The sequence below is a fragment of the Hyla sarda genome, chromosome 1 (genome assembly GCF_029499605.1).
Source record: "Hyla sarda isolate aHylSar1 chromosome 1, aHylSar1.hap1, whole genome shotgun sequence".
NCBI classification, from domain to species: Eukaryota; Metazoa; Chordata; class Amphibia; order Anura; family Hylidae; genus Hyla; species Hyla sarda.
In genome coordinates, this window is record NC_079189.1 from 398,743,349 (window position 1) to 398,764,774 (window position 21,426).

The 21,426-nt window shown below is 41.8% G+C and overlaps 1 gene segment (V, D, J or C); it reads right to left on the reverse strand.

The window, feature by feature from the left end:
• Positions 1-1,270: 1,270 nt before the first annotated feature.
• LOC130277060 (Ig heavy chain V region MC101-like) lies at positions 1,271-21,316 on the reverse strand. The segment is given in 3 exon segments: positions 1,271-2,159; positions 2,235-2,297; positions 20,907-21,316. Coding segments are annotated over 2 exon segments (402 nt in total).
• Positions 21,317-21,426: the final 110 nt, after the last annotated feature.

Below are 21,426 nucleotides of genomic sequence, written 5' to 3' on the forward strand. Positions count from 1 at the left end.
GTTGCTTGCAGTCTTTGAATGGGGAGTGCTTCCTGTGATGTTCTCAATTGGCAGACTATGAAACAACTTCTAAACTCTCCCTGCCTGCCTGCAGTGATGCAGGCTTGAGGTGAATGGATTTCCCCTGTGCTGATCTGTATTGTCAGTAACGCTGATTAGTTACCGCACAGTGTCTGCTCTCTCTCTCTCTAGCCAGAATGAATGCGGGCTTGAGGTGAATGGATTCACCGCTGTAAAGATCTATATTGTCAGTAACAGTGATTAGTGCGCACACACAGTTTCTGCTGAATATATAGGGCTGTGAAATGACAGGGCTGGATGTCTGCTGATAGGCTGCATGCCGCCATGTGATTCAAAGTGGTCCTGCCTTCCCATATTCCCAGACTTCCTTGCCCCATGTTCTTACACTTGTAGCCGCCATTTTAGCCCACCGGCCCACACAAAATGTAGTGAATGAAGTGATTTATTACCACGAAGTGCAATGAAATTCGGATTCGTTCAGAATCACATTTTTCATGAAATTCGTAACAAATTTGACTTTGTCAGCTTTGATTTGCCCATCTCTAGTTGGTTTGGTACTTCTGCAGAAATGTTCTGTATTTTCCCCTGAGGAAGCATGTCAAATTAATATTTTGAGCAACTAATAAATCAGTTTCCCTAGGAGTTTTTAAACCATTTCTTAAAGGAAATCTGTCATCAGAATCACCCGCACTAAACCTGTTACACAGGCTTGTAGTGCAGGTGATCCTGATTAAAACGCTTCTTACCTGGTTAAAAATGGTTCAGCGGTTCTTCAGATATCTTTATTTTTAGTTTTCTGTTATTCCCTGGCTTGGGACTCAGTGGGAGGTCTTATCATCTGGGACTCGGCCACACGTCATTATAGCTGGGCGGAGCTGCCGCCCGGCTCATGAATATTCATGAACTTATCCTCGTGGTCTAACTCCTTTTTCTAGGTCTGGTGCATGAGGATAAGTTAATGAATATTCATGAGCCGGGCGGCAGCTCCGCCCAGCTATAATGACGTGTGGCCGAGTCCCAGATGATAAGACCTCCCACTGAGTCCCAAGCCAGGGAATAACAGAAAACTAAAAATAAAGATATCTTAAGAAGCGCTCAACCATTTTTAACCAGGTAAGGAGCATTTTAATCAGGATCACCCGCATTACAAACCTGTGTAACAGGTTTAGTGCGGGTGATTCTGATGACAGATTTCCTTTAAAGGGGTTATTCATCATGAGGGGATTTTAGAAGTACGTACCTGCCAGAACTGGGTATTTGCTGTTGAATTCATTCTCTAAACTACACATCCCATGGTTCCATAGTTTGTAACTATGAGGTCACTTTTCTCCCTCCCACACATCAGCCACCCCACCCATTGAAACACACCTGTGATCCCTTCAATGTTAAACCAGTGTTTCCTAATCAGGGTGCTTACAGCTGTTGCAAATTGAACTCTCTCCCACCCAGCGGTCCCAACACCCATTGAAGCAGGACAGTCTCGCTCTGATCACCTGACTTGTGAAGTCAGGTCTCGACGCACTGCAACCTGGGAAATCCGGACAAATAAGTCATTTTGTATGCTGATAAAAATAAATATTGGGGAGAAAATTACAGAAGAATTGTGAGAAAACCATCACACACAGGTACAGACACTATATTATGAACTACACTAACTTTACAGCCCCTGTAGCATAGTCAAAGCCCTTTAAGGATGAGGATCAACACAATATTCAGGTGTTTTCTGGTGGGTCTTATTTTATGCTCAGTAACGCATATATTTCCCATGTCTTTTTATTATTTCCTGGTAGACACAGCTGGATTTTGTATGATCTCCTCATTGCTTTGTTGTACTGTGTCTCTTGCACAATAATACACTCCAGTGTCTGCAGCCTCCATGTTCTTAATCTGGAGTTTGACCTCCTTCTTGTCATTGTCTTTAGATATTGTGGTTCTGATCTTCAGTGAATCAGTATAATCAGTACCACCACCACTCCATGCTGCTCCAATCCATTCCAGCCCTTTCCCAGGAGTTTGTCTGATCCAGTGCACAGCATAGCTGCTTAAGTCAAATCCAGATACTATACAGGTCATTTCAAGTGACTGTGAAGGTCTCACAATTCCTGGCCCTGACTCCTTTAATGTCTGACAGATTACACCTGAAGGAAAGAGAATATAATAATATAAAATATTTATAATTAAAGTAACACAAAAAAACTAATCCTAGAACTTACTTATTGGGGAAAACACCAAGAGAAGTAATATCATGTCCATCGTCACTGATACAATGTAAGACCCTGTAACCAGATAACTGAGATTAAGAGTTGAATATCCAAACTTTTATATTCTGAAGAAAAAAATCTATTTTCATAAGAAGCTCCACCCCTGATCCTGGTGCTGAATGCAGGATGATATAAATCACATGTATCTTATTTGCATTTTTCTATTAAAGTGAAATAGTTGGACATGGTAAAAAAAAAAAATCTACTTTCTGCTACAAACAGCACCACAACTCTCAATATATTGTGTCTGGCATTGCAGCCGAGTTTCATTAAAGGGGTATTCCGGTGGAAAACATTTATTTATTTATTTTTTTTAAATCAACCTGGTGCTAGAAAGTTAAACAGATTTGGAAATTACTTATCTTTAAAAATCTTAACCTTTCCAGTACTTATCAGCTGCTGTATGCTCCACAAAAAGTTGTTTTCTTTTTGAATTTTTTTTTGACCACAGTGCTCTCTGCTGACACCTTTGTCCATATCAGGAACTGTTCAGAGCAGGATAGGTTTTCTATGGGAATTTGCTTCTACTCTGGACAGTTACTGACATGGGCAGAGGTGTCAGCAAAGAGCATTGTGGTCAGACAGAAAATAAATTAAAAAAGAAAGGAACTTCCCCTATAGTATACAGCAGCTGATAAGTACTGGAATGATTAAGATTTTTAAATAAAAGTAATCTACATATCTGTTTAACTTTCTGGCACCAGTTGATTTGAAAAAAAAAATAAATAATAATAATAATAATAATATATATATATATATATATATATATATATATATATATATATATAAATATATATTTCAAAGCAGTACTTCACCCCTAGGCATATTATCCCCTATCCAAAGCAAAGGGGTTAAGATGTCTGAACACCCTCTGCGATCTCCAGCCTGGCACCCTGTCATTCTGAAGGTTTATGTTCAGGTAGCTGACTGTGCTAGGCTGCTGGAAGTGGTTGTTGTAATGCCCCTCTATTAATGTATATGGGAAATATATGAAGGGGGTGTGACGGCAGTGGTCGCTTGTAATCCAGCACGGAGTGACATTCGCTCCATGAATGCGGATGACTTGGATGCCAGGCTGGATACCCCGCAATAAGTCATCTTATCCCCTATCCTTTGGATAGGGGATAAGATGTCTAGGGGAGTCTATAGAAGTACTGTAAGTAGGACTGAGCTGCTATACCAGACACAAGAACCTATTTTGCTGTGGCTACATACAGCATACAGTATATACACAATTGCCTGGGTAACAGTGATTTCCATTCTTGGCTGTTGTAGGTGGTTATCAGCTGTATAATGCCGCCATGACATGTCATGAATGGAAAGGGCTCAACTCCTGAGCCATGCACTTATATCATTTGTCAGAAAGGGGCTAAAAATGAGAAAGACACAGGTAGAAGGGTCTGCTGGGCAGCGCTAATCTGTCTTTTCCCCACATGGCTAGTTTGACAGTTCTCTCCTTATTTGTGTTGAGTAGTTTGCAATGTTTCTGGTAAATAGTAAAGTGGAAAGCGCACTTTAAGGGTCTATTCACACATACAGTATCCTGTTCATATTTAATGTGCAGGATTTAAAGCTGCAGATTTTATGCTGCAAATTTCAATGTAGATTAAATAAACACAGCATCAAATCTGCAGCTTTAAATCCTGTGCATCAAATATGAACAGGATACTGCATGTGTGAATAGACCCTAAAGGAGTATTCTGATGTCAGGTAAAAAATTTTGTGGATATGTAATCTTCTCCCCTACATTTCACTACCTTCTGGTTGAGCAGTTGCTCAGTACTAAAATTCCCAAAATGCATTGCTTTCCCTCAGCTCTTAATCACAATCCTCCCACACTGCCTACTTCCCTTCCACAGCACTCAGGGGCGTAGGAAGCCCCAAAAATCTGAAAAATGAAAGAAGCGATCTGATTGGTTGCTTTAAGCAACTCAGCAACTTTTCCTCTGGACAGGTTTTGATAAATCTCCCCCATACTGTATACAGTGGTCCCTCAACATACGATGGTAATTCGTTCCAAATGACCCATCGTTTGTAGAATCCATCGTATGTTGAGGGATTTGTGCAATGTAAAGTATAGGAAGTTTGTACTCACCTGTCCCCGCCACTCTGGACCGTATCCTCACCGCTCCCGATGCTGTCCCAGGGGCTCCCGATGCTGTCCCGCTGCTTCGGGTCCACTTTGCAATCCTCAGGCTTCTTCCGCATCTTCTGCAGGGTTCTCACTTTCTGGTGACGTTATTATGCTGCTGCTCCGGCGCGGCGTGCCTAACGACGTAATAACGACGCCGGAAAGCGAGGCCCGGACCCTGGAGAAGATACAGAAGACGCCGGAGGATCGCGAAGTGGACCCGGAGCAGCGGGGATAGGTAAGTGAACCTGTCCGGAATGCTTAAACTGCTATCCGACAGCAGATTAAGCATTTTGCGCTGCCAGATAGCAGTTAATGCGATGGCCCTGACATATTAAAGCATCGTATGTCGATGCTGACATCGACATGCGATGGCCTCTGAGAGGCCATCGTATGTCGATTTGATCATATATCGGGGCCATCGCATGTCGGGGGGGGGTACTGTGTATATATATATATATATATATATATATATATATATATATATATAGCAGACCTCTCCACTTTGGTTAGAGAATGCATGAGACCCCCAGGATCGCCATGCACCCTGGGAAAAGCAATGTTGGCTCCTTCCCCTCTTCTACACAACCAGGCCACAAGACAGGCGATCACATTGGTGGTGGGAGTTTGCCATTACAGAGCTACAGCTGGTAAGGTGCTCATTTGCACAATAGCAGAAAACAGAGGACTGAATCCAGAAAAATAATTCTCTTTATAAGGCCTCTTACACTAAGTCTTTAACCCCTTAGCGCATATGGACGTTTATGACCGTCCATTTGCGTGTCCCCAGTTATAATGCGCGTTCACAAGGTAAGCGCGCGTCATACCCGGTGGGTCTCGGTTGCTATAAGCAACCAGGACCCGTGCTAATGCCGGACATCGCCGATTGGGCTGATGTCCGTCATTAACTCTTTAGACGCGGCAATCAAAGTTGCTCGCCGCGTCTAAAAGTGAAAGTAAAACCATCCCGGGTGCTCAGGCGGGCTGATCAGGACCATCGCGATAAAATCGGCCTCCTGCGTGTCCGATCACCAATTGATTGCTCCAAGCCTGAAATCTAGGCTTGAGCAATCAACCGCCGATAAAACTGATCAATGCAAAGCTATGACTTTGCAGTAGACAGTGTAAAAGATCAGTGTATATAATGTTATAGGCCCATATTGGAGCTATCACATTGCAAAAATAAAGTAAAAAAGAAAAAGTTAATAAAGATCATTTAACCCTTTCCCTAATAAAAGTTTGAATCACCCCCCTTTTCCCATAAAAAAAATTATAAAATAAAATGTGTAAATAAAAATAAACATATGTGGTATTGCCGCGTGCGTAAATGTCCGAACTATAAAAATATATCATTAATTAAACCGCATGGTCAATGGCGTATGTGCAAAAAAAATCCAAAATAGTGTTTTTTTGGTCACTTTTTATACCATTAATAAAAAGCGATCAAAAAGCGATCAAAAAGTCTGATCACACAAAAATGGTGCCGCTAAAAACTTCAGATCAGGGCGCAAAAAATTACCCCTCATAACGGCCCGTACGTGGAAAAATAAAAATGTTATAGGGGTCAGAAAATTACAATTTTAAACGTATAAATTTTCCTGCATGTAGTTATGATTTTTTTCAGAAGTACGACACAATCAAACCTATATAAGTAGGGTATCATTTTAATTGTATGGTCCTACAGAATAAAAATAAGGTGTCATTTTTACCGAAAAATGTGCTGTGTAGAAACGGAAGCCCCCAAATTTACAAAATGGCATTTTTTCTTCCATTTTGTCGCACAATGATTTTTTCCCGTTTCGCTGTAGATTTTTGGGTAAAATGACTGATGTCATTACAAAGTAGAATTGGTGGCGCAAAAAAAAGCCATCATATGGATTTTTAGGTGCAAAATTTAAAGGGTTATGATTTTTAAAAGGTAAGTAAGAAAAAACGAAAGTGCATAAACAGAAAAACGCTCCGCACTTAAGGGGTTAAAGGGGTACTATTTTTTTATGAACTGGTGCCAGAAAGTTAAACAGATTTGTAGATTACTTCTATTAAAAAAATCCTTATCCTTCCAGTACTTATTAGCAGCTGTATGCTACAGAGGAAATTCTTTGCTTTTTGAATTTTTTTTATGTGTTGTCCACATTGTTCTCTGCTGACACCTCTGTCCATGTCAGGAACTGTCCAGAGCAGCATAGGTTTGCTATGAGGATTTTCTCCTGCTCTGGACAGTTCCTGATACGGGCATCATGTGTCAGCAGAGAGCACTGTGGACAAGATAAAAAGAAATTCAAAAAGCAAAGAATTTCCTCTGTAGCATACAGCTGCTAAAACATACTGGAAGGATATGTACAGAACGACCCAAAAAAGGATCTCTTATTTGGATACAACCACCGGACAGCACCGCGGATATAGAAGAACACCTATACAACTAATTGAAGAAAACATAACGGCGGTCTGACCGGTAACTTACCTAAAGTTAGAAAATAAGTAATAGCATTGAAATAACATTGAAGAGCGTATCATATAGTCGATACTACAGAGAAACTTGCCGCAACCTATATGTATAACCAGGGATTTCTTTGCAGCATGCGAAACTAACCCATTATACCAAAGAATAAAACAACAAAAAGGATTATAACAACTTAACACTTGGATCTATAAAACACAGTATACAAAATAATAGATCAGGAACTGCAGGTATAACAATCAGGAACACATATATAACCGTTTTGGATGTATATGATTATTGTAAAGAACATATCTAAACATATAAACTCATTTCTCTTCAGCTAACCCTAACACAGAAGGGCATTCTCAGTATACTACTCAAGCAATATCATACGACATCTTTCAACCTCACCTATACAGGTAGGATACTGTTATACTACAGTATATATATATTTTTTTATAAATCTGGACCAGCGCAAACTATATACAATTATTTATAATTTACAAATCCGTTTAACTTTCTGGCACCAGTTGATTTGAAAAAATGTTTTCCACCGTACCCCTTTAAGGGACGGTATATATTTATCGAGCACAACTGCCACCTATATTTCTGGCCCACCCAAGGAATTCTGGAATATGTTTTCTAAAGAAGTAATTTCCCTATCATCTAAGTAGCCTTTATTTTTACAACAGCAATTGGGATACAGTAGTTCAACATTATAGACCTCTAATGACATCTAGTGGCCCTAACTAGAAAACTATCAAACTTTATAACCACATCTACATTTTACTTACTAAAAATAAGGATTTTTTTTTTATTTTTTACAGAGAACTTACAAGAGAGAGAGACTATAACCTTCCCTTTTGGCCATTAGAGACTAGTGCAGGCATTTGTTACATGGAGGAGGAGATTGCATCTACATACGAAACTATCGTTCCTCAGGCTGGTATCTCACAGCCCGAAAAAGGCAACAACCATCTCCACAACTCTTCTCTACTAGCCTTATGCATCATTCTCAGGGAAGTGACATTTCTTCTTCTTCCATTTCAGAAATGTCTATAAATCTCATGTTAAAGGAATTCAGAGAAACTCTATAAATGTATATTTGTTCTGCTGTGCAGTCTCTATTGTCCAAAATTAAAACTATGGAAGAGCGGACAGTTCCCATGGAAAAAGAAAATGGAGGAGTTCCCCTAGTTGATGCTTAAAACATAAGTGAAGAAGAAAAGGTTGCTGTGAAGATTAAAGCAGACATATAGGACTGTTCAAGAAGAAACAATATACCGTATATACTCGACTATAAGCCGAGTTTTTTATGCACAATTTTTCGTGCTGAAAACACCCCCCTCGGCTTATACTCGAGTGAACTCTCCGCCCTCAGTGGTCTTCAACCTGCGGACCTCCAGATGTTTCAAAACTACAACTCCCAGCAAGCCCGGACAGCCATCGGATGTCCGGGCATGCTGGGAGTTGTAGTTTTGAAACATCTGGAGGTCCGCAGGTTGAAAACCACTGCCCGGGCCTTCGTCATCATCCAGCCCCCCCTTCCCCCTTTAGTTTTGTACTCACCTCCGCTCGGCGGGACGTTTGGGTGAGCTGGCCCGGGCCATCTGTGCTGCAGGACCGTCTGGTGGGGAGGGATAGTCGTTCCGGGCTGTCCATTTTCACCGGGGGGGGGGCTCTTCTCCGCGCTTCGCGCCCGGCCCCGGGATAATGACGTTGCCTTGCGTTGCAAACGTCCCGCCGAGTGGAGGTGAGTACAAAGCTAAAGGGGGGGGGGGGGCTGGATGATGACGAAGGCCCGGGCAGTGGTCTTCAACCTGCGGACCTCCAGATGTTTCAAAACTACAACTCCCAGAATGCCCGGACAGCCGATAGCTGTCCGGACATGCTGGGAGTTGTAGTTTTGGAACATCTGGAGGTCCGCAGGTTGAAGACCTCTGTTAAATCAGATATTGACAAGTGGTGATGATGAAGGGCGTGGTGTGGGATGATGACAGGGTAATGATGAAGGGGGGGGATGATGAAGGGGGATGATGACAGGGTAATGATGAAGAGGGGGATGATGAAGGGGGGGATTATGACAGGGTAATGATGAAGGGGGGGATGATGACAGGGTAATGATGAAGGGGGATGATGAAGGGGGGATGATGACAGGGTAATGATGAAGGGGGGATGATGACAGGGTAATGATGAAGGGGGGGATGATGACAGGGTAATGATGAAGGGGGGGATGATGAAGGGGGGATGATGAAGGGGTAATGATGAAGGGGGGGATGATGACAGGATAATGATGAAGGGGGGATGATGACAGGGTAATGATGAAGGGGGAGGATGATGACAGGTGATGATGATGAGGGTGTTAATGACGGGGGTCTGGATGATGACAGGGGGGATGATGTATTTCCCACCCTAGGCTTATACTCGAGTCAATAACTTTTCCTGGGTTTTTGGGGTGAAATTAGGGGCCTCGGCTTATATTCGGGTCGGCTTATACTCGAGTATATATGGTAAGATTTGTGCTTTCCTGATGGACTTTTTTGCATTGTTACTTCCAGATGCAGAGACATGTTGAGCGATAGAGTTCACAGGATCCCCAAACCTAGGCATCTTTTCGGCTCTTCTCCAAGGGTTTCAGACTTTATTTATTCCACTTTAAAGAAGACGTCTTAACAACGTTCAGAAATGCAAAAAACTTTCTGGAACAATTCTCTGGCACGTTTTTAATATTTTTAATATAATGCAATCAATGGGATATGTGGTAGCCCTTGGGGCGGTGTATGGTAGGGATGGTATGGTGTTGATATATGAGGGGTTAATATTAACCCTGTCACTCGTGATGCCAGGGTGAGGGCTGGTATGCTGAATCTATGTTCCGGCCTATCGCCGCCCTTCCCAGAAGCGATAGGTGCAATGAAATGACTGAAGGTCCACAAGCAGATTTAACTTGAACTTGAATAACTTTACTGCAGTGCTTGCAATATCCAATGCGTAGTAACAGTCTCATATAACAGTTCTTAGGTTGCTTAGCGACTGGCAGAAGTTGCGGACCTTGCATTAAACTTGTAGTCTCTGAATTTAGGGAGTGATGTGCAGATCCATCCGGATTTAGGGGAAATATTGGTTCCGGTGATACTGCAGAGTGCTTAGGGGATGACACACTCTATAATTTAGATCGTTCAGCCATTGCCGCAAGGCTCAGGCCTAACTCACTGCGTTTACTGCGATATAGGTCTTCTCTCATCAAGAGCCAGGAGAAAGAGAGCGAGAAGATGGCCGCCGCTCCCTCATATGGGCAGGAGGCGTGGCGATTCTGATTGGTCCGAGCGTCTGCCATTCACCAGTACATGGTGTGATGGGATTACTGACGTAAGAGGGCCTCCAAAGGTCCTTAAACTAAAACCATAGAGTTCACCTTGTCACATGACCCGCTGGTCCTGCAACACTAATAGAAACAGGTAATTAACCATTTATATACAGAAATAATACTATATACATTATTCTATGGACAAATTAGAAATCTATATACTATAATAGAGGCGACTAGGGGCGGACTGACTAACAGAGATTACTAAGTCCTAGGGACTCTGGCTACGGGGACCCATAGATAAATAAGTACCGAATGAAATGCGGTACTGGGACACCACAGATACAAAAAAGAAAAAGGAGGACGTAAATATACAACAAAAGTGTATAAATGCATCTCCATACGTGAGTAGGCACGCAATTGTCATACATGCCAATGCAATAAAGATACAGTAAAGGAGAAAAGTATAAGGCACAAAATAAAAACAAAATTACAAAATGCCAGGCACTTGAAATCCTTACTGTTTCAAAAACTTCCCAGATACTTCTCCGGGGAACCAAATGACTACCCTCAGGGTAACATAAGGATATATTAAAACTGTATTAAAATTCCCATTTGTAACCAATACATAACAGATAGTGTCCTGCCTAAAATGTCCATGACACTATAGTTCTCCAAAAAAGAAGAAAAAATTCCCTCAATAGTAAGGGCGGCTCTGTGACATATCAGATCTTGTGGGTGGAAGGTCACATCAAGGGGGATATTTCATTCAATCTGTTGATCTATCTGCAGCTACATTGTAAAAGAGAGGATTTTTTTTTTTTTGCACACCAAAATTATGAGAAAATACGTCATTTAATACAAGTAGGGTCATCCAGTCAAATGAATTGCTTAAAAATATGGCCAATCTTATGTCTTCCTCACACCGAAAGATGCAGAGAAGCAACTGATAAAGTGGTCGCTGTTACAAGTGAGGTGGCCCAGTTAAGCGGCTGCCCAACTGAGTAGTTAGGAGGGGGAAGGGGGGGAGAGAGCTGAGCCTATATAAGGTTTGTTGCATGCAAAGTATGGTATATGTCTTAAAGAGGCATGGTCATTATGACAATTATTTTTTTTTTATTATGATTGCTTTTTGTAATATATAGTTGTAAAAAAAAAAAATACCAAACAGTATCTTTTTCCATTAAAAAAATCCTAACAATACTGCCACTATTGGGTTGTCTTACTTATTCCAAGCTAAAGTGTTGGTATTTTTTAGCACACTTGGTACCAGGGGTTATGACCCCATGAGGAAGGTGCAGTCGTTACCGTAATGGGTATAGTCACTCACCACCCTCCCGACTAAGAAGGCTGGTGACTCTACTGATGGAGGGATTGAAAAGTCCTGAGTCCCACTGAGATACTAAACAACAAGCTGCCCCCACACATTATGTTACTCCTCTTTAGTTATGTACAGGCTGGCAGTCACTAAAACTGACACACTCACCAGACCCGCTGCTGAGGTGCTGAGGCCACCCTCACTTGTTTTCCTAGTTGATCATTCAAAGTTAAACTCTCAGTTCCCTATCTATCTAAATACTGGGACAATTTCTACCCACCTAAATATTTGGGGCTTTCCTATCTATTTAACAACTGGCGGATTCCCTACCTACCTACCTAAGTATTGGGGGTTTCCCTATCTATCTAACTCCTGGGGGATTTCCTGGCAACCTAAGTTTTGGGGCTTCCCTACTTCTGTAACTCCTGGGGGCTTCCCTACCTGTCTAAATACTGGGGGCTTCCTTATCTAACTACTGGGGGCTTTTCTACCTATCAAAATACTGTGGATTTCAATACCTACAGTACCTAAGTAGTGCATGCTTTCCTACCTTTGTACCGGGCATTTACCAATTAGGGTGAGGAAGAGGATAGATAATTTTTCTACCTATCTACCTGGGGGATTCCCTACCTTCCTACTGGGGTCATCTACCAAATTGAGGGGGGGGGGGGGGGGGGAAATGCACCTTTGCCTGGGTAGACGAAAATCCTTACACCGGCCCTGTCTGTGACCTTTGCAGAGGTCATTCCACATGAAGGGGGAGACTGGCCTGTGAACATAACCTAAAGTCATATCTGTCTACTGGTGTCACCTTTCTATGTAATCCTGTCTATGATGATTAAGAGGACACTGCTTAGTGGTCAGGGTTAAAAATTCAGGATCATTTTATAATATAGATAGCAAAATTGAAATTTTCAAATTAAAGGGGTTATCCAGGAAAAAACTTTTTTTTATATATATCAACTGGCTCCAGAAAGTTAAACAGATTTGTAAATGAATAGAAAAAGAAAATGGTTTCCCCACCTCAAGGCTCGTGTTTATATTATTACAAAGATAATGCAATAAGACCGTGCTTCAATTATTCTATTATTTTATTAAAATTTATCATATGAATTTAAATTCCACTCTCACAGGGCCCTTGTGGGAGAAGAAATATATTAAAATACAAATAAAAATACAAAACAGTAAAAACAATATGTCACTCAATTGCTATATTGTTTGCAAAATTAGATTCATGGACACCAAAATATCTATTAGATGTAACTGTCCTTTAGATTGTAGCAATAATTGCTATAATATTGTTATATTGTCTCTGGTCAGATTTTTCAATATAACTGTAAGCTATAACAAGTGATGCAATAAATGATGATCTATTACCAGTTCTTTGTGGTCAGCAATTGCTCGCTGAGCTGCAGATATACTTGCAGGAATATGTGCTGGCATGCACAGGTGGCGGCTGGTCCTGACAGCTCAGGGCCCGGGTGATACCGCCCGATGAATCGAGGAGATGGATGCAGAGCCTCGTGGTGGCTGGTCCTGACGGCGCAGGACCCGGATTATGCCGACCGATGGGATCGAGGAAGTGAATGCAGAGCCTCGTGTTTTCAGCGTCTGACGTCAGAGTTCATGCGGACCATGGGAGCTGAGACTGGTTAGACCCAGACTTAGATGCAGGTAAGTCCTGGGGATGAATTGCTCATTCAGAGCTGTGGATATTATCCAGAGTGTAGCTGTCCAGAATCTTGACAGTAAAGTTCTTTAGGCAATGAGTGGCATAAATAACATCAATAAAAAACTAGATGCATTTCAGGGTGCTTAGTAATCTCTGACCCTTTCTTCAGTAGTCATGACTACTGAATGTTGTTTTTACTGTTTTGTATTTTTATTTGTATTTTAATATATTTCTTCTCCCACAAGGGCCCTGTGAGAGTGGAATTTAACCCCTTAAGGACACATGACGTTCTCATACGTCTCCATTTCCGAGTCCTTAAGGACACATGACGTATGAGAACGTCATGTGTTTTACCGGCCCCCCGCAACCATCTGGAGCGGAGCCGGTCCCCGATGCCTGCTGAAATCGTTCAGCAGGCATCGGGGCATATCGCCCAGGGGGGTCATTATGACCCCCCATGTCGGCGATGGCCGCAGATCGCTGGACAATTCAGTCCAGCGATCTGCGGCGGATTCCGGGTCAATCGGGTCTCCAGTGACCCGGTGACCCGGAATTATTGGCTGATCTGGCCCGTCAGAGACGGCCCCGATCAGCCAGAGCCAGCAGGGGTGAGGTGGCACTGGTGCCACCTCACGATCGCCCTGATTCGTCGGCCGGATTACCGGCCGACCAATCAGGGCGCCTGCTGCGGGTGTCACTCCCGCAACCCGCTCCGCCCCTCTTCCGGAGGACGTGAGCGGGTGCGGGACGTGCACCCCGGGTGCTGGGGACCCCGATCCCCGGCGCCCCTGTTGGGATCGGGGCCCCAGGAGCGACGGCCGCGGCGGAGACGACGAGGGACTGACCTGGTGCAGCGAGGATCGTTGGAGGTGAGTGACAGCCTCCTGCTGTTGCTTAGCAACAGCTCCCAGCATGCAAAAAGGGCATGCTGGGAGCTGTAGTTATGCAACAGCAGGAGGCAGACCACCACAACTCCCAGCATGCCCTTATGGGCATGCTGGGACTTGTAGTTTTGCAACAGCTGGAGGCACATTCTTTCTATGGAAAAGTGTACCTTCAGCTGTTGTGTAACTACAACTCCCAGCTTGCAAAATCAGCTAAAGTGCATGCTGGGAGTTGTAGTGGTGCATCTGGTGGTTGCATAACTACAACTCCCAGCATGCCCGTTGGCTGTCGGTGACTGCTGAGAGTTGTAGTTTTGCAACAGCTGAAGGCACACTGAGTTAAGTAGTAAACCAGTGTATCTCCAGCTGTTGCATAACTACAATCCCCAGCATCCCCAGCCAAAGTAGTATGCCTCCAGCTGTTGCATAACTACAACACCCAGCATGCCCTTCCGCTGTCCGTACATGCTGGGGGTTGTAGCTTTTGCAACAGCTGAAGGCACACTGGTTGCAAAACACTGAGTTTGTTACCAAACTCGGTGTTTCACAACCAGTGTGCCTCCAGCTGTTGCAAAACTACAACTCCCAGCATGCACTGATAGACCGTACATGCTGGGAGTTGTAGTTTTGCAACAGCTGGATGTCCCCCCCCCCAATGTGAACGTACAGGGTACACTCACATGGGCGGAGGATTACAGTTAGTATCCGGCTGCAAGTTTGAGGTGCGGCAAAATTTCTGCCGCAGCTCAAACTGCCAGCGAGAAACTACTGTGAACCCCCCGCCCGTGTGACTGTACCCTAAAAACACTACACTACACTACCACAAAATAAAATAAAAAGTAAAAAACACTACATATACACATACCCCTACACAGCCCCCCTCCCCAATAAAAATAAAAAACGTCTGGTACGCCACTGTTTCCAAAACGGAGCCTCCAGCGGTTGCAAAACTACAACTCCCAGCATGCACTGATAGACTGTACATGCTGGGAGTTGTAGTTTTGCAACAGCTGGATGTTCCCCCCCCCCCCCCAATGTGAACGTACAGGGTACACTCACATGGGCGGAGGATTACAGTAAGTATCCGGCTGCAAGTTTGAGCTGCGTCAAATTTTCTGCCGTAGCTCAAACTGCCAGCGAGAAACTACTGTGAACCCCCGCCCGTGCGACTGTACCCTAAAAACACTACACTACACTAACACAAAATAAAATAAAAAGTAAAAAACACTACATATACACATACCCCTATACAACCCCCCTCCCCAATAAAAATGAAAAACGTCTGGTACGCCACTGTTTCCAAAACGGAGCCTCCAGCTGTTGCAAAACAACTACTCCCAGTATTGCCAGATAGTCGTTGACTGTCCAGGCATGCTGGGAGTTTTACAACAGCTGGAGGCCCCCTGTTTGGGAATCACTGGCGTAGAATACCCCTATGTCCACCCCTATGCAAGTCCCTAATTTAGGCCTCAAATGCGCATGGCGCTCTCACTTTGGAGCCCTGTCGTATTTCAAGGCAACAGTTTAGGGCCACATATGGGGTATCGCCGTACTCGGGAGAAATTGGGCTTCAAATTTTGGGGGGTATTTTCTGCTATTACCCTTTTAAAAAATGTAAAATTTTTGGGAAAACAAGCATTTTAGGTAAAAAAAATATATATTTTTTTACATATGCAAAAGTCGTGAAACACCTGTAGGGTATTAAGGTTCACATTACCCCTTGTTACGTTCCCCGAGGGGTCTAGTTTCCAAAATGGTATGCCATGTGTTTTTTTTTTTGCTGTTCTGGCACCATAGGGGCTTCCTAAATGCGGCATGCCCCCAGAGCAAAATTTGCTTTCAAAAAGCCAAATGTTACTCCTTCTCTTCTGAGACCTGTAGTGCGCCAGCAGAGCACTTTTCACCCCCATATGGGGTGTTTTCTGAATCGGGAGAAATTGGGCTTCAAATTTTGGGGGGTATTTTCCGCTATTACCCTTTTTAAAAATGTAAACATTTTGGGAAAACAAGCATTTTAGGTAAAAAATAAATTTTTTTTTTTACATATGCAAAAGTCGTGAAACACCTGTAGGGCATTAAGGTTCACATTACCCCTTGTTACGTTCCCCGAGGGGTCTAGTTTCCAAAATGGTATGCCATGTGGTTTTTTTTTGCTGTTCTGGCACCATAGGGGCTTCCTAAATGCGGCATGCCCCCAGAGCAAAATTTGCTTTCAAAAAGCCAAATGTGACTCCTTCTCTTCTGAGACCTGTAGTGCGCCAGCAGAGCACTTTTCACCCCCATATGGGGTGTTTTCTGTATCGGGAGAAATTGGGCTTAAAATTTTGGGGGGTATTTTCTGCTATTACCCTTTTTAAAAATGTAAAATTTTTGGGAAACCAAGCATTTTAGGTAAAAAAAATATATATTTTTTTTACATATGCAAAAGTCGTGAATCACCTGTAGGGTATTAAGGTTCACTTTACCCCTTGTTACGTTCCCTGAGGGGTCTAGTTTCCAAAATGGTATGCCATGTGTTTTTTTTTTGCTGTCCTGGCACCATAGGGGCTTCCTAAATGCGGCATGCCCCCCAAAAACCATTTGTCGCTCCTTCCCTTCTGAGCCCTCTACTGCGCCCGCCGAACAATTAACATAGACATATGAGGTATGTGCTTACTCGAGAGAAATTCGGTTTCAAATACAAGTAAAAAATTTTTCCTTTTTATCCCTTGCAAAAATTCAAAAATTGGGTCTACAAGAACATGCGAGTGTAAAAAATGAAGATTTTGAATTTTCTCCTTCACTTTGCTGCTATTCCTGTGAAACACCTAAAGGGTTAATACACTTACTGAATGTTTTTTTGAATACTTTAGGGGGTGTAGTTTTCATAATGGGGTGTTTTATGGGGTATTTCTAATATGAAGACCCTTCAAATCCACTTCAAAACTGAACTGGTCCCTGAAAAATAGTGAGTTTGAAAATTTTGTGAAAAATTTCAAAATTGCTACTGAACTTTGAAGCCCTATGGTGTCTTCCAAAAGTAAAAACTCATAAATTTTATGATGCAAACATAAAGTAGACATATTGTATATGTGAACCCAAAAAAAATATATTTTGAATATCCATTTTCCTTACAAGCAGAGAGCTTCAAAGTTAGAAAAATGCAAAATTTTCATTTTTTTCATCAAATTTTGGGATTTTTCACCAAGAAAGGATGCAAGTTACCATAAAATTTTACCACTAAGTTAAAGTAGAATATGTCACGAAAAAACAATCTCGGAATCAGAATGATAACTAAAAGCATTCCAGAGTTATTAATGTTTAAAGTGACAGTGGTCAGAATTGCAAAAAACGCTCCGGTCCTTAAGGTATAAAATGGCCTGGTCCTTAAGGGGTTAAATTAATATGATAAATTTGAATAAAATAATAGAATAACCGAAGCACGGTCTTATTGCATTATCTTTGTAATAATATAAACACGAGCCTTGAGGTGGAGGAAAGCATTTTCTTTTTCTATTGATATTTCCAACACACCGTGGTATAGGTGTGTACCCCATTTCACCTCAGTAAGTGTATAGTTGTGAGCTGCACCTACAATTTTCTCTTTTCTTTTAAGATTTGTAAATGACTTCTATTAAAAAATCTTAATCCTTTCAGTACTTATGAGTTTCTGAAGTTGAGTTGATCTTTTCTGTTTTAGTGCTCTCTGATGACACCTGTCTCGTGAACCGTCCAGTTTAAAAGCAAATCCCCATAGCAAACCTCTTCTACTCTGTTGCCAGACAGAAAACAACAACTCAACTTCAGCAGCTGATAATTATTGAAAGGTTTAAGATTTTTTAATAGAAGTAATTTACAAATCTGTTTACCTTTCTGGATCCAGTTGATATAAAAAAAAATGTTTTTTTCCTGGAATACCCCTTTAAACATCACCTAAATTCTTTAAAAATATAAACATAAAAACTTAATTTAAACAATAAGTCATTCCTTTTAATGGTCTATTCACACGTACAGTATTCTGTGCAGATTTGATGCACAGGATTTTCTGCTGCAGATTTCAATGTAAACTGAACAGAGTTTGAAATCCTGTGCATCAAATCTGTGCAGAATACTGTACGTGTGAATAGAGCCTAAGTCAGGAAATTCACCATCCTTTAGATGACTCCAAAGCTTTCCTATTCCACCTATTTTCCTTCTTAACTTTCAGCCAAAGAAGGGCAGCTCACGACCTTCAGTGTCCTTTGCCTTTATAATACAGGCTACATACCCTTTGGCATATATAAATGTTAACCTTAAAATCAAATAAAAAGTTGCAATATTGGGCGTAGTTTGCCACTGAAGGAAGAGGACGCTGTGCTGAACTCCTGCTACTCAAATCTTTGGAGCCTTATTTAGTGGCTTTTTGTACAGCCTGATTTTTTTTATAAAAGTTAGACAACCATGCTCCTCTTTTTGTGAGTAACACTTTAAACCATTTTTACATAGCTTGGTCAGACCCTTTAGCACCTCTGTCAGTGGCACCTCTGTGCAATCCTCGTTCTTGCCCGCATGGTGTGCGCAGTGGACCTACCACTTCAGAGCCACTTGGTAATTTTCTGGAGATATCAGCTGCTTATCCCCTTTTACTGCCAGGAGTTATGGAACCAGTTCTCAAGGATGAGGATAAAAACAATATTCAGCTGGTTACTGGGGGGTCTTATTTTATACTCAGTAACATTTATAACTTTTTATTTTATTTCCTGTTAGCTAGATTTTATTTGACCTCCTCATTGCTTTGTTGTACTGTGTCTCTCACACAATAATACACTCCAGAATCTGCAGCCTCCATGTTATTAATCTGAAGGTTGACCTGATTCCTGTCATTGTCTTTTGAGATTGTGGTTCTACTTTCCAGTGAATCAGCATAGCCACTACTACCATCACCCCACACTACTCCAATCCATTCCAGACCTTTCCCAGGAGTTTGTCTGACCCAGTGCACACCATAGCTGCTTAAAAGGGTTCTCCAGTGCTTAGACATCTTATCCCCTATCCAAAGGATAGGGGATAAGATGCCTGATCGCGGAAGTCCCGCCGCTGGGAACCCCTGTGATCTTGCACGCGGCACCCCGTTTATAATCAGTCCTCGGAGCGTGTTCGCTCTGGGTCTGATTACCGGTGACCACTGTCACCAGCTATCACGCCCCCTCCCATAGGCTTCCAATGAGGGACGAAGCGTGATGTCACACGGGGACAGAAGCGTGACGTCACACGCCGTCGGCCCTGTGGACGCCGGTAATCAGACCCGGAGCGATCATGCTCCGGGGACTGATTATAAACGGGGTGCCGTGTGCAAGATCACAGGGGTCCCCAGCGGAGGGCATCAGGGATCAGGCATCTTATCCCCTATCCTTTGGATGGGGGATAAGATGTCTAAGCACCGGAGAACCCCTTTAACTCAAATCCAGATACTATACAGTTCATTTCAAGTGACTGTGAAGGTTTTACTAGAACTGGACCTAACTCCTTTAATGTCTGACAGATGACACATAATAAGACAAAATATTTACAATAGGATCCACATAATACAATAAAAACTAATCCTAGATCTTGCTTATTGGGGAAAACACCAAGAGAAGTAATATCATGTCCATCGTCACTGATACACTGTAAGACCTCTTTCACACTGTGAAATAGTTCCATTTAGGAACTTCCATCACCAGTCCCGTCACTATATCGGCCAAACCCGGCCGTTACAAAACCCCTGACGTCCGTGACTAAATTGCATTGCAGCCTATGGGGTTTTGTAACTGCCCGTTTGCACCCGTATATGCCCGTAATTCATTACGGGCGTTATACAGTGACAGGACATCGTGGCGGAAAAATTACGTGGCGGAAAAATCGCAGATATAGTGACGGAACTGGTGACGGAAGTTGCTAAACAGAACTATTTCACAGTGTGAAAGAGGCCTAAGAATCTGTAACCAGTTAACTGAGATAAAGAGTTGAATATCCAAACTTTTATATTCTAAATTCAAATGTTTATTTGCATAAGAAGCTCCACCTCTGATCCTGTTGCTGAATGCCACATGTTATAAATCACATGTATCTTATATGCTTTTTTTTTTCTATAAAATGTACGGGATTAGAAATATTGTGGTTCATATTTTGGAGATGTTAGAAATATTAGAGTTGAGTGTAGTTTTCTGTGCCCCCCCCCCCCCCCCCAAACAGGTATTTTTCCACAGTATTTACAAATTTTAAGGCAAAACAAAACGCTTCGTATTATGCTATTAAACTTCTTTACTAAACTCAGCAGCATATAAGTAATGGAAGTATCATAGAAATTTTTTATATAAATAAAGTGTAAATAAACATCAGGATACTAGGATGCAACCTAGAATGATGATCATGGCCTCGACCAATCAGGCAACAGTACAGCAGATATCAATAACTGTCATATAGATTCTGCTTCCTTCTTCTTTGCTGCTCAGCAAACAGTGAAGTTATGTAATATTTTTTCTCTCTCATATTGTATTACTATATCAATTTATATATATTCATTTAATGATTTCATAATTTATTTCATATTTTAGTTAATTCATTTATTCAAATTCTCTTAATCTATATATTATCTAGTTTTATTGTATTCCATTGTGAGTATGTGTATATATATATATGTGTGTATGTATAGATGGATATATATATATATATATCTATATATTTTATCCCTTTTTCTCATTCTTAAATTCCGTTTTCCATAAAAATTGCCTGTATTTTCTGGTTGTTTTCATTTTTCCTTTTTTCTCCATTATAGCTTTTATGCTATTTTTCCACTTATAGATATTCCCCTTTTATTACTTTCACTTCCTTATCCTATTCACATCAATTCTTTATTGTTAGTTTTTTCCTACCTTCGTCTTGCGCATCTTTTCTTATTTAACTGCGTCATCACAGCCATCTTCAGCGCGAGCTCCGTCTTCCTCCCCCCCTGCTTCAACTGTCCTTTTGATCTCGTATCTCGAGCGCTCCGCTCGTTATCGCGAGATCTTCTGACAGCGAGGTCGTCTCCTGTCAAGCGCTCCCGGGCTTTTGACATTCTCCTCACAGCTGTCAAAGCCCGGAGGTCGCGCTCGCCTGTGTTCTGTCATAGCGTATCCTAATTCATTGTTAAAATTTGGCCTCCTGCCAAAAACAGTGTAAATCTGTATTTCTTCTCCTCCACTGCTGCCCGGTGGCTATTTTAGTCTATTTCACTACATATTTTTTCACTATGTGAATTTCATGCACTAATATATTGATTTTAATTAATTTATTTCCTATTTATTTATTAACTTATCTATTAATAATTATTCTAGTTATTTAATTAATTGATTAATTCATGCTTTATTTATTTAATTCCCTTTTCATAGTAGTATTTTAATTTACCTCATA